At 41.0% G+C, this 14,943-nt stretch overlaps 1 protein-coding gene across 1 annotated transcript; it reads right to left on the bottom strand.

Moving 5' to 3' along the window:
• Positions 1–271: 271 nt before the first annotated feature.
• ESM1 (endothelial cell specific molecule 1) lies at positions 272–8,184 on the bottom strand. Its single transcript, XM_052777390.1, has 3 exons — positions 7,417–8,184; positions 3,249–3,404; positions 272–1,121 (listed from the first exon to the last, which is right to left on the bottom strand). The coding sequence occupies exons 1-3, from the start codon at positions 7,715–7,717 to the stop codon at positions 1,021–1,023; spliced, it is 558 nt and encodes a 185-aa protein (XP_052633350.1). The 5' UTR covers positions 7,718–8,184; the 3' UTR covers positions 272–1,020.
• Positions 8,185–14,943: the final 6,759 nt, after the last annotated feature.

Raw genomic sequence — 14,943 nt, 5'->3', positions numbered from 1 at the left:
AGTACTGTAGCCTGTGGCTGCACTACCAGTCACTGAGGGTCCAAGACTTCTCTACATTGGATCAGATGTACTCCTTGTGAGTCTCAGCTGGGCTGCAGCCAGCAATGAAGATGGAAAGTACGATGGTCCATTTGCTGGCCTCTGGCATTGGACCCGCTCTTCCCGAAGAAACACAGATGTCGCCTTAAGGGCACCAAAGTAGCTGCTTTATAGAAATATATATATATATATTTAAAATATATATATAAAATATATATATATATAAAAATAATGCGAAGCATCTTCTTTCATTTTAGGTCCCCCCCTACAAATCTGTATAATTTACCAAGCTGCTGTTTCTCTGCACAGAACTTAACTTTAGAAATCCACCTTAACACAATTTATGTCTGTGGTGTCTTGGCTAAGTTATTGTCAATGTATAGACTGAAATGCTGGGTGTTTTCTCCCTGAAGAAGGGCATATTTGTCTCTGCAGAATTGTCACCAAAATTCCAAAAACCAGAAGATGACTAATGACTAACGTTGGTTTATTTAATTCACACTGTTGTGCTCATATGTTATTATTATTATTATTGTGATTCAGGGGTGTTGCTTTCTATCCTGGGATTTGTTGATGTGCATTTCTTTCATGTTGGCTCCACACCAATAGTTTCACTCACCCAAACTGTCCACTGAATTCAGTGAGAGCTTTCCTGGCCTCGGGCTGCAAGAGTCAACCTCTGACATTATTTAAATGAGGAGGGTTGAATCGTGTTGGTTTTTTAATATTACTGTACATTCAGGAATCCACAATACATTTCTCTGTTCAAATACTTATCAAAACAAATATCAAAAATCATATACACTGTACAGTCTATTTTTAAGTAAACATTTTTCTCATGAAAAACAGAATCACAATTGGCCTTCAGAGGTTACATTTTCATATGCTATAGATCTACTTTGTTCTTAAAGTGTGTTGTTGCATATTCAATAATCTGTGAGAAACACATTCACTTGAAAGTCTTATGAGTGTAACTAAATATCAGCGAGGATTTAGCCATTTCATTACTGGAGAATGAATAGCTTTCTCCTTAACGAATTCCTCTTTTACAGAATTGCCATCCCCTGATGCCATGTCGTTCTCTGAAAATACACAAAAATAAAGGTGGAGTTCATGAAAATGAGAGAATTAAAACATTGTCCTGCAGCAATGTCCCTGGTTTGAGGAACACTTCAGAAAAACCTTAGCTAGCAAATCTTGCAGGGATCTCCCTGAATGCCTCCAGTGATCTAGTTGCAAAATTTCTGCCAAATTATGGCATAAGCCAGATGTGCTTTCTAATAGTTCAAGCATAAGTCAAGTGATTTGAGTTCAGTTTCAGTTCTCACTGTAACACTCCAGTGTGACATGGGACCAAGCAGCACATCCTCAATAGCTACAGCAGCAAATTAAATATGCCTGCAGCTGTTCTCTGACTGAAGCCAGCTGGCATGGAATAGCCTGGTGCATGCCACTAAACTCTCTTACTCTCCAAAAAAAAGGTAAAAGATATCCAGTTTGTCTACTGGAAGTGGTCCCTTGCTGACACTGATTCCTGAGCTGTGGCTGAGGTTGTTTGGCATGGCCTGCCTAGGCTGGGGTAAAGCATGCTGGCTGCTGCCCTACTGTTTGACCATGAAGGTGGTCAAATTGCAATACACAGGAACACACTCTGGCACCATTAAGTTTACTAGGATATATGTAGCCATAATGTCTTCATAAAATATATGGGCCAGAAACTTGCCTGTTTAAAATACAGAAGCATTCACAGCTATTTTAATTTGCTGAGGATCTGTCCTAGATGCTATAGCTACCTCCGAAGACCACTATTAAATGAAACCCCATGTGACCATCCCATGCAGTACTACCCACAGTGTCACTGGTCTACTTTCAGTGATGAGGACAGAAAACAGGGTGAAACCTTTGCACAGGTAAAAAACACCACTTGTTTCTATGGGTTCAGTATCTTATCCTGGCTGGGATCAGGCAAGCTGCTAAACATTGAGGCAGCAGAAGGTTTGGGGCCAACGGTAAGGGAAGGAGAGGAAAGGGGAGGAGGAACTGATGAAAACAGGCTACCTGGGAAGATTTGGAATATAGGCTAGATACAGAAAAAACCAAGACAGGAATATTTTTTTGTGTTATTTCAGCACCCTTGGTAATAAACAAAACCTAGAAAGGCAAAAGAGCACAACCATGTAGAAAGATATAAAAGGATCAGGACTGATCCACCTCGCAAATTTTTTTTTCAAGATCATTTAAAATGTCATGTAAGTGTAAGCTGAAGAACTTTGCTTCTGTCTAACTTTCACTAAACAGACAGTGGGGGAAAGATAAATCATGTATTAAGGCAGCAAACTCTTGATAGCTTAATATAACAAGAGAAAATCAAAATAAGGCACACAAACTGCAGCTGGAGGAGAAATAAATTTCAAAGACGTTTGGGTGAAATCTTAGAAAAGCTCCCAGTAGGTCTAGGATTAAATCTCTGATATTTATTTAAAATCTTTACATTTGTATTGATTTTGATTGGTGAACATTGTTCAGTCAAATATACCTCAGTATCATCAGGTGGAGAATAAAAGAGGAACAAATTTTAATCCCAGCTTTCAAATCTTCAGTGATCTCTCCTTCCTGCCTCAAAAACACTCCAGTTTCTCACATGCCTTTTTTTTAATTGTGGAAAGAACTGTTACAGGCTTCAGACATAATCTTAAATGTAAGAACTTATTCCAGAGATACTGTGATAAATGTCTACAATAAAACATTCCATAAAACAGTTCACTGAGATCTGAAAATGTATAAAGCTCTGTCTTCGTGGAAGAAGGATGTTACTTTTGCCACATATTAGCTAACAGTAGTAAATGCAGCCTAGTGAAATCCTATTCTACACAAAGCAGCTACATGCATCGCATCTGAACTGACTACTGCAAATCCTGGCATAGCTTCCCATTGCACAGGTGATGTTGTACTGCTAGTGCATGCAACAGCTGTGAAGTATGTTGCCCATGTGAGGATTTCAAAATGTTTTCAGCATGTGTCACAGCTCACCTAATTCCTTGCCTTATGTTAAGGGAGCTGCCCATAAAAAAAATAAACGTACCTTGTGTTGTTAGCTGTTGGCACAGCTCCACCAAAGTACACATCACTCACGCACAGCATACACAGCATGCAAGTAGATCATGTAAAAGGTGATTTCTGCTAAAATCAACTGCCCCACAGAGTCTTACCTGTGTGTGAAACTATTTTTCGCCGATTTGGAGGCTTTGAAGCAGACAGTTGAAAAAATGGGAACTTCAAACACTTCCCGGTTACTCTGTCACAGATGCCAGAGGGACAGTTGCAGGTTTTCCTGCATTCCATTCCATAGGTACCATAGGGACACTCTGAAAAAAAGTAATATAGCAAAGTAGTCCTCAGTGATCCAAGTCAGCTGCCAGCACTCTTAATAGCTGGTCTGCTTATATCCTTAAAAGTGGAAAACCTTTGAGGAGAGGTCAGCTAAACCGTGACTATGGGATTTCAGCATACTGACTGCTTATTACAAGCATTTTCCAGTTTTAACAAACCTTGACACACATGATATACATCATTTCTTTTCCTATAACTTATTTACAATGTGCCATCAGTAATCCTTCTCTGAAACACTCTTAGTATTAAAATGCAAATTAAAGGCAGTATGACTATGTAAGTATGTAATCATAGAGGATGTAGTTAAAGAACTAGCATCGGATTTAGAAAAGAAGAATACTTCAGCAAGTTCCTGAATTCATTGTTTGGGCGTGATATTATCTGACTTATGTGACCGTCACGATTTAGAGCTGCAATCTATTGCTAGCGCCAGGCTGCCTGTGGCCAGGGCGACTGCGCATAGCCTTGGTGGAGACTGCCGCCCCGACACTGAGGAGCTATCCAGCAAACGCACCCTCCGCCTGGAGACACTCCCAGATCTTGGGAAGAGCCTTCCGCTATGTAACAACTTCTCAGACAGCAAAGGTCTGCCTTCCCATGACAGACAGCAAAGAGCAAACCTACATTTCCAGCCTAAAGAGTGAGTATGCTCTAAAGGGATCACTGGCACTAAGGTGGTTGCATGGTTGTATTGCATCTGGTCACATACTGCCCTGAGTCAAATCTCCTGCCCCTGAGCAAGCTTGTACAGGAGCACCAAAGGGCAGCTGTCAGGATGGGACCAAATGTTTTCTGAAAAAAATTGTCAGGTGCAGAGGATTTGCCCCATCCCACAGCTGACACCTATCACATGCTGGATCACATAGCTTCCCAGAGGGTTTAAACTTGGGGTCACAGCCCTTGTCTTCCTCTGCCTTGCTGTTGAACAGGCCACCTTCCCAGAGCCATAGCTGAAGAGATGGAGACAAGGAAAATCCAGCTCCAGCATCCCCTTTCCAAACCCCTTGTCATTGTTTAATGAAACAAGAGATCATCCCAAGAGAAGTTTGGGATGTCCCAGGAGAAAGGTCTTTACGCTCGAGCTGTCCTTGCCAACCCAGGGTGCAGGTCACCTTAAATGACAAGTCCTGGAGAGTTTCCAGTTCAAGTCCTAAGGGCAGATGAATGACCATTCAGGGCTGGACCAAGGACCTGGCTGAATAGCCCAGGCTCCCACAAAACACTTAAGAAAGAAGATGACCATGGTAAGCACAAATGATACCTTCTCCCCTATATTCTCCACCACTTTCAGCTCTGGGACGTCCTGAGCCAGCCATAGTTTCTGTGCATATAACATCCCACAACAGGGTTACCCTTCTCAGTTTGTCCAGTCTCCTCTCGAACCAATGCAAATACTTAGTTTCACCATACAGCCTAGGCTATCTGAAAACCAGGCTAATGCCCCAAAATGAAACCAGCATATTACAACTCTCTACATGTCCAATGGTTATGCTTTTATAAATAAAAAACAATGGAAAATCAACCAATTCCCTGCTAGGGACTGCACAGTGAATTCCTCCAGCCTGGAGGACCTCACAGAGCTTCACCACACTCCCCTTCCCAAGCAAGGACACTCTTTGATCTGCTGTTTGTCCACATAAACCAAAAACAAAATCCTGCCAAAGCAAAACAGGTTTTTTGTGTACAAACCTCCCTGAGGGATGAGCTGAGAGCACACACCACATGTAGCATTAATCTGCTTGCTGCAGGTGCTCAGCTGCTGAGCCCCGAGAGGTGAGATGCAAAGCTGTGTACAACGGCAAGGAAACAAGTCTGAGCCCACAGCACTTGGCTCCGTGTGGAATAAATCCTGACACTGATGCTGCTCTTCAGATTTGATGAAACTGAGATCTGAGTCAATTTTGCTGTCAGAAGGTTTTGTTCAGCAGGAGCCTGCTCTTAAATAAATTGCAAATAGCTCCCAGTGATGTAAGGGAAGCAAAAGCAGGTTCTTTACTGTGACAGTTATACCTCAGGTTTAGAGGGTATTTACTAATAAAAGTGCAGAGCACCAGTTTTCCTTAGTCTGTTTTGAACAATAATGACATTGCTATTGCTTATAATATGATGCACTCTTACAGTACTAAAAGTACTCAAAAAATTGCTCTGAAACATATACTGTCCATGTTTTACCCACTTCAGAAATAAGAAATTGAAGAACAGAGAGTTCAGGTTATTTTTCCACCACTTCAAAGTAAATCAGTTGCAGGCAACCAGAGAGAATATAGCCATCCTGACTCTGTGAATTATTACAAGCATGGAAGTTACTAAAATGAGTGAATGATGTGGTATCATAGCTATAAACATACAGAAAATAAAAATACTAGGTGCCATACTTTGCCTGATAAAATTCAAATACATCTAGAGAGAGATTGCACTATCTCAGAGCTGAGATGAAAAGAGAAAAATAATTAGAAATTACATTGATAATATTTAGTGAAAATAAATATATGGGAAATATAAGCCTTAAATACCGATTTACAATTCCAAGTCAAGATATGGCTTTCTTGAAATTAATGAGAGTTTTTTCACTGACTCACTGAAAAAAAACATTTTACTTTACATTTTCTACAGAGCTTCCAAGATTCAGCTACAGGGATTCATATCTCATGTTCCTCAATGTTTCTTTTTTCCCATTTGAAGTGTGCTATTGCAAAGAAATTCCTACGAGAACAGGGAAAAGTATATAATCATTCAAAAGAACTGTTAAAAGAAATATAGGTGGTATCTTGTACTGCAGTAATTTTTAATAAACTGAAGATCAGTCAACTATCTCAGTAAAATAGTTTTCTGGTGGGTGCACCAGAGAAATGATCTTTATGTGTAAATTCTAGTCTTTAGAAATAAAAGTCGTATTTTGGGTTTCACCCTCTAACATGCACATGAATTTGGTTTTAATACCAATGTAAGTAAGTGTGTGCTTATTGAGTGTGTATGTGAGTCAGCCTGAATGATTTTTGCGGCATCTGGTCCTAAGTCATTACTTTAACTGAGGCTATTAATACTCGGGTTATTTAACTGCCAAGACATCTCCACTTTAAGGAAGTTATTCAAAAGCATATCTGTATCTGCTTACTGAAGTGGTACACGAACACAGGAAAACTCACTGCATTCATAGTTTGCAAAGCCTTTTTTTTAAATTATTTATTTTAGAATCTTTCATCCTACTTCCTAGCAATTTAATACCTTCTCTCCTTTTAAAGAGTCTCCTTTTTGCATGGAGTGGGGATAGGTCTTAAATGAAATATGCCATAGTAGTTACGACTAAAGATATCAGCATGCAGCATACCTGGAATAAGCTGAGAGCAGTGGCTGGCTGCTCACCTCACAGTCAGCTCCTGTTCTGTTAGTCCCATCTTTCAGGCAGGAGGGTCTCTGTTTGCCTCCCCTGACTACCTCCCTAGGGTAGCTAAGCACCTCAAAGGCAGGACTGAATTAAACATGACAATGTCCCCAGGGGCTCAGGCAGTGCTGTTATCTCCAGCTTCCAGACCCCAGAGAGAACACCTGGTCCCTGGGCAGGCAGCCGGCAGTGCCAGAGGGAACCTTACCCCAGGAAGAGCACGGCAGGGGCAGGGACCCTGTGACAAGTTTGGACTTGCAGGATTTAAGTCTTTGCAATTTAGAGAAAGCCACCCACCAAATCAGAGGAAGGATCAGGACTAGTGCCTGGGTCTCCCAAGTCCTAATCAAAAATCTCACCTCCGAGCACAACCCATCCGTATTTCCTCACACGTGTCCCTAAATCTAAACAATATTCTCACTTAAATAACCCTGTCCCACCTACACGTAACACCTTTTAATACCAGCAGGTATTTTTCACTTTCTTCTTGGCTAAGGGCTGAGCTGGAAAAATCCCATTTTAGACTTTTCAAGCAGGAGGCAAGCTCTATATGTAGGTTGCTGTCAAACTGCCACAGTGGGTGCATGCAAAGTGAATATTGTTACCTTTGCAGATACCAAATTCATCACCAAAGTCATCCTCCTCAGTGTAAAACTGGCACTTCAGCCCAGGACCACACTTGACACCATCCATACCCGAGACCGTACGATAGCAAGTCTCCCCCAGAGCAGCTGCACACACTCTGCAACAGCCACAGTCATCCAGCACCGTTCGCTTACAGCGCAAGGTACTTTTGCATGCGTTACTGTCACAGGGCTCGGGACAATCTACTGCATATTTCGCACTCCAAGCAGTTCCAGCGTGCACGGGCATCAGAAGGAGTGTGAGAAACAGGAAGCCCTTCATGTCTTGCAGGGGTAAATGCTCCGTCCCAAAGAGCAGGCTTTAATGCTCAGCCTGCTGGTGCCTTGTGCCGAGGGAAGCAGCAGTACAGAATCCAAAGTGGTAGCTGCACACATCAGCCTACAAGTTTATGAGCTTTATACAGTGTGTTGCCCACATGCTGCACCGTCGTCAGCTTCCTCAATCCGGCAGCGCTGCTCCTGCCAGCCTCCCTTGTTTCAGTTTATGAAATCCAGGATGAAGGTTGGATTAGCACTCTGCTGCCATCCAGGAATTGAAAAGCCTGAGCTGATGTAATCTGTTATGTTTAGTTGGTTGTTTTGCATGAGGACTAAAAACTCTCTCACATCCGTCTCAAATGCTCAAGGACGTCTGCCAAAAGGAAAAAAAAACAAACCCACACACAACCAAGAAAAAAAAAAAAAACAAACCCCAACCCCAAGTAGGTTGCATACCTTCCTGCAGGACAGGGATCGCTCTGACACTGGGCGCACTGCTGACAGGACAGCTCTGCCTTGGTAACACAGCTCATGCGACCAGAAGAAAATCACACTGAATCTTCTCACTGCTGAAAGAATAATCTTTAAAAGAATAAATCTTTGCCATTGCCTTCAAGGGGTTACAGACAGTTACTTTAAGGAACAAAGTGAGATCATGTCATTTAACAGCTGAGCTCAGATGTTTCAGTAGTGTTTTTCCTGCCTGCATCAAAACGGTACTTTTTAATCAGTATTTAGGTGGAGATGAATTAAACATTTTACTCAAGGATTACTGCTAGAACTAAAACCAGGTCAGACAGAAACCAGCATTTTGTGGGATCTTCCGCAGGAAATTCAGAGGAATGATCAATGAGCTGCCTCGACCTCACAACCAAAGGGGGAAATCCCCATCCATCACCAGCACCATCTGCACAGCCTTAACATGGATCTGGGGGGGGGCTGATTCTCCTCCCCTTTACACCACTTCTATCCTGATCAAACTCTGTGGGATGCCCTGATGTTGTTCTTCAATGAAAGCAGTGTAAATAAACAGAAAATAAGTTTCAATTTCCCCCATCCCCCCTCTTAGACTTTATTCACACTGCCAGAGCCTTGACAAGAAACAGCAAACAACTGAAGAGTTTAGTGAAACAGACGAGCCACCAGAGAGATGGAGATTTCTGCTCTAAAGAAAGATCTACAGGAAAGGAAAAGAAGGAATAAAGCCAGCCATAAATAAATCTCTGAATACCGAAAGTTGCTGCCACTGAAGTTAGTGGGAACCATATCAATATAAATTTGTGTGTGACCAGCCTGCCATTTGGGAATCCTGTGTCTCGAGTGGGCTGAGGACGCTGCCAGTAGGCTGCCAAATAAAATGAAGGGCTATGCTGGAAATACAGGAGAGCAGGAAAGCCTTTTCTTCATGAATGCGAATGTGAACTGATAGATCCAAAACAAAACGCTTAACTTCTCTCTTGTGAAGAAGTTGAGAAAACCAACATATTGTATGTTGCATTTGGGTAGGTTGTTCATATAATTCTGGTACATGTGGGTATTAAGAACCTGGATAGCATGGCATAGCATTGCATAACATAGCATTGCATAGCAGAGGAAGAGGAAGAGGAAGAGAGAGGTAGAGTGTCCTGGTTTCAGCTGGGATAGAGTTGATTGTCTTCCTAGTAGCTGGTATAGTGCTGCTTTGGGTTCAGTATGAGAAGAATGTTGATAACACACTGATGTTTTCAGTTGTTGCTAAGTAGTGCTTAACCTAAGTTAAGGATTTTTCAGCTTCTTGTGCCCAGCCAGCAAGAAGGCTGGAGGGGCACAAGAAGTTGGGAGGGGGGGACAAGGCCAGGACAGCTGACTGAAACTGGCCAAAGGAATGTTCCATACCATATGATGTCATGTCCAGTATATAAACTGGGGGGAGTTGGCTGGGGGGGGTGGATCGCTGCTCAGGGACTGGCTGAGCATCAGTCAGCGGGTGGTGGGCAACTGCATTATGCATCACTTCTCTTTCTTAGGTTATATGTCACTCTCTTTTTGTTATCTTCCTTTTCATTACAATTACTTTTTTTTTTTTCAATTATTAAACTGTTCTTATCTCACCCCATGAGTTCTACTTGTTTTCTATTATCCTCCCTATCCCACCAGTGGGTGGGGGAGGAGTGAGTGAGCAGCTGCATGGTGCTTATTTGCTGGCTGGGGTTAAACCATGACAAGAAGAGAGAGGAGAGGAGAGGAGAGGAGAGGAGAGGAGAGGAGAGGAGAGGAGAGGAGAGGAGAGGAGAGGAGAGGAGAGGAGAGGAGAGGAGAGGAGAGGAGAGGAGAGGAGAGGAGAGGAGAGGAGAGGAGAGGAGAGGAGAGGAGAGAAACCTAATATGTTTAACACATGTCAAAGGGAGACTGCACTCAGGCAAATATTTGCAGGCATCCATCTTATACAGTATATAATTATTCAAAATACAGTTCTTCTAATCACAGTTGCCAGCTGGCAGATGTTTACATGGACTACCACATGCCTGGTTTCACATGTAATCTCGGACCAATCAGTGAATTTAAAGTGTAAAAATTAAAGCATTAGGTTGAAGTCTTGTACGAACTGACAAAAGTGCTATTGGTAGTCATGAGGTGACAGCAATTAGCAGTAGTAGACAACTTCATCTTCAAAATCCAGTGCAACTATCCTCTGGGAAGTGAAAGGAATACTTCAAACATGGAAGTGAAGATTGCAGCTAAAAAACAAGGAGGAACAAAAGTACAAGGTTATAATGAGCAGATAAATTAGAAATGGATGTGCTATCCCTGATCCCATCACAACTACAACATGGCAAAAGCCTGTTTAAAAAAAAAAAAAAAACCTAACGCAACATCTGCCCCGTAGTTCACAGGTCAGCAGAGTAATGTAAACCACTACCCATTTCCGCTGGCATTAGCATCAACTAAAATTGACATTGGTTTGTATTAATAGGTCAGGCTGTAACCTGTGGGGCTGAGGAGCCTATGTAAATCCCACTGGGCAGTCCCTCCATGGGAGAGAGCCGCTAAATTTGATCAGAGGGCCAGGGAGCACAGCTAAGGGCAGTAACCATTTCAGTCCCACAGCCAAATCTATTCACAAGGGTGAAATAGGCCAAAGAAGCAGGTTGCATACTTAGTGCATGAGACTTCACAGGTCTGCAGCAGTAAGGAGCAGGAAGGCTTTCCCTAAAGTCCCTCCCTTAAGTCTCCCTTAAGTTAATTCACACCTGCCCTTAAATTCATACCTGCTTGCTCACTCAGAGGAGATAACAGAGAAGTATGCAGACCCACCCACACATACACTTAGGCATTTATGCCTGGTAGTAAACACCAGCTGGTAAAATCCTGTTCTGTATTTAGGAAATGCTCCTTGTATAAAACACCAAACAAGATCTGAAAGGGCTGCACTTCACGTTTGGGTTTCTCACAAGGAAAATGTCCTAGGGAGATGATAAATAAAAAAATTACACACACATGTGGTGAGAAAAAGAAATCGTAAAAGAGATCAGCACACTCCCCTAGCAACTAGCCAATATTATTTGGAATAAGATGGAAACTGTATTCTGTGCTTGGAGCTAGAAGCCAAAGTAAATTATTACAATGAATCAAAAAATACATGTAATGGAAGAAAACAATATGAACAGATAGAGGTCTGGCTTATACATGAGTATCATGGAGGAAATAATGATACTATGATCTTCCACACCGTCCACTGATTAAGTAGTGAAATAAATCCAATGTCACTCCCTCTGGTTTTAATGTTTCTTTGTTGTTTTACCTGTTGAATCCATTAACCTTTTAATTCCAATGAACAGCTTGATCCTGTAAGCCCTGAACTAAGCTCTCCCTTGAAAACTGGTGCAATGGGAATTAATGAAGCTTCGCCAGCTATCAACAGCAGAAAATTTAGCACCATTATTTAATGTGTGGTATAAATATACTTTAAATGTGGAAGACTTTCTGGATCAGATCAGATCAGTGCTAATTATTTTTTTTCCAAATTTACAGTATAAACTCTCTTGGTGCCAGTTTACATCATAATTACATCATCATATATAATGTTTGGCATTCCTCCTAGAAACAGAAAAGGTTTCAACCCTTAGGTTCAACACTTTACAGGGAACAGAGCAATCAATGGTTTAGTATCAGTGAGCTGTGAACTGTGTTTCCAGCTGAATACTTCACAGCACAATTTTTCTAGTTCTTTTGCAAATAATCCATTTCTCAAGCAAAAGCAACTTGGGGCGGGGGGGGGGTCTTGAGGTTGTATTTATGCCCTCTGAAAAGTTTGACTCCACCTGTTAAAGATCCCCAAGAAATTACATACTTCATGATACATGATCAATCTCTGCTGATACATGGGAGCAGTCTATTCATTAGGCCAATACTCTAAGGCTTTGCTCATTTTACTCCTTAGATAGAGAGAGTAACATTCACTTCAATTCTTCTGAACTTAAGCATTCTGGCCACTGTCATTATCCAGTCTTTTGAACATGTAAAGCTGGGATAAGCAGGAAGTATTAATATGTCTTTAAACATAGGAAAAGGTTTAATGTATGACCCTTGTTGCTCATTTCCAAAAGGCAGTCCCTAAACTAAAAATATGTTACCGTACATTCCTGAACGATCCAACCTTTTCCCAGGCTTCCTTTACAAAAAGCCATAAGCACAATGCTATATGAGAAGCAAAGTTTCAAAGGGAAACACCGAAAGGAAGCTGAGCTGCAAAGTCCAAAATGAAAAGCCAGAAATAGGAAGTAAGAGATAAGAATCAGGAAAGTGAGATAGCGGCAAGGACTCCCCTTTGTATGATTTCTTTTCTTGTATCTTTTCAATGAATTGCTAATTACTCTTTGTTTCAACTGTAACGTGGCAACTCAACTTCACTCTGGTAAAAATAGATGCTTTGGGACATTTCCTATTTGCTGAAGGCAAGAGGTGTTTACATCCTTTCTCCAGAGAGACCAGGTGCTATGCAGAGAACTGGGTAGGCTGGCTACCTATGCACAGATCTCAGGAGCTACTATAGAAATGACTGGATATGGTGGGGTTATCTGCAGAAAGCCTCAGGAACTAGAGCCATAGCTTGTTTGCAGCATATTAAAAATATACTTGCCCATAACTCCACATACAAATATGTGGCATGTCCAGCCTGGGAGCTAGAAGCCAAACTGACTGCACATAACTTCTGTTCTGAGTTTCCTCTCTTAGACCTGTGGCCATACAAACAGAGCTGCGCACCTCTCAGGTCTGTGCTACTGAGTCCATGTGGCACAGTCCTGTTCCTTGACAGATTATGTTCATGGCCTGGCTCTGATTGAAATATCTCTGCACTGTGTCCTCCCTGCACAGTGTGGCTATTCCCAGTGACTTTACAACCCCTGCAATGTTCTGTATAGCAGAAATCACTGGCTTTCCCTCAATTAATTCATGAATTGGGTCAAATAATTCTGCTGTGCTTAGCGAATGTGTTCAAGAGACAAAAAAACATCACAGAGTGGTGGAAAAGATCTACTACATGGCAACGGGGTCAATTTTCTCCAAGGCAGGCAAGTTTGGGTTTGTCATACACAATACATAGGTAGCTGATATAAGTGGGAAAAAAATGATGAAAAAACAGGTTATGATTCTGTTATGCTGAAGTCTTTTTTTTACTACTTTCAAATCATCTACATTTCCAGGGGAAAAAGGGAGTTTCAGTGCCCAAAACCTCTAAGATCTATATTAGAGAGTTTCTTAAAAGATGAGAAAGTCACATGCCTTCTCTGTACTTCAGAAAATTTACTTCTCAGAATACAACACTAAACTTGACTGATCACTCACAGCCGAAACCAATGCTCTGCCTTCACAACACCCCACCTTATCAATAGTTTTGTCAGTAGCTGTTTCTTTTGTGATACCTTTTGCTCCTAGGAATCTAAATCACCCTGATTAAGCCATATGACCACCTAGGGGAAAAAAAGCCTTTCCATGTGAATATTTTTCACAGATTTTCAACCATTTGAAAAAAAAAATATAAAATACTCTTTCAGGAATGATCTTTGAATGTTCGGTTTCTTTATCAATAAAAGAAAACAAGATGTGAATGATGGCTCTTCTCATGTTCTACTTAGGTGCTCAGGTGTGTATATATTGCCCATGTGGTACACAGCTTTAATGCTGAGATAATGTGAAAGATATTTTATCTCTCACTATTAAACATAATTAACTGATATAGGAGTATACACTCATTTCTCTATTGCCGTGCAACCTATGCCCTCAGTAGTTCCCTGCAGAACAAGAATAAAACATATTAGACTGGAACAAGCATTTTCATTAGTTTTGTCGGGATATAAACAATAACACAACAGTCAATATAATGACAAATATTGTGAATTTTATCCTTTCCCTACTCAATGCGAATGGTAATTGTACTCTGACTCTATCAGTCCCTGATAACGAAGCCAAATTCCCAGTTGAGAAATGTTTGTTCTTAGTACCTGTGCAAAATCTCAAAGTGCACCATTTGGTTTTCAAATAGTAGGTATAAATTTTAGAATCAAATATTTTAGGATTGGTGGGGAATATCCTTTTTCTTGCAACTCAAGCTGATTTTGATCTCTGCTCTTTAAGAAAAAAGAAGTTACATCACTATAGACACTTAAGGGAATAGACCCATATCTTAAGTATTAATGTGATTTCTACTTCTCTGTACTAAAACCTGTTTTTGAAAACCTTGTTGCCATTAAGCAGTGCTGTTTTCTTACAACAGTTCTGCACAAGTTTTAGCTATGCTTTATATATAGTTTAGACTTGACTAAGTAGCTATTTCCTGTAATGAATGACAAAGCTATTAAAAGCTCAACTCTTGTAAACCATGGGTTGCTAACAAGAAAATCTGTGGTCATATGTGTGAAATGTTGAGTTGTTTGAGTTCAGGTTAGGTGTCCTCATGAGCTAATATTTCCATATATTCTTTGCAATATCGCCAGGATAATAAGCTTTCCATTGGCAGAGAAAAAACAGTCTGAACTAATTCATTTAGATAAGCAAAATGATCAAATTTTTATGAATCATTACTTTTCTCTAAAAAGAAATCCCTCTTCCTTTTCATAAGTACCCATCTTTGAAGCATAAATACTTTCCAGAATAATTAGATGATCCCAGAAAGGCCATAAGAGGACTTCAGCATCTCCTAGGTAATAAAACTTCAGGGAAGAGCCAGCCAAAGGCTGAAAGGAGTAAGGA

This window comes from Harpia harpyja, chromosome Z, assembly GCF_026419915.1.
Source record: "Harpia harpyja isolate bHarHar1 chromosome Z, bHarHar1 primary haplotype, whole genome shotgun sequence".
Lineage (NCBI taxonomy): Eukaryota > Metazoa > Chordata > Aves > Accipitriformes > Accipitridae > Harpia > Harpia harpyja.
The sequence above is the reverse complement of the archived record's forward strand: the minus strand, read 5'-3'. Positions and strand labels throughout refer to the sequence as shown.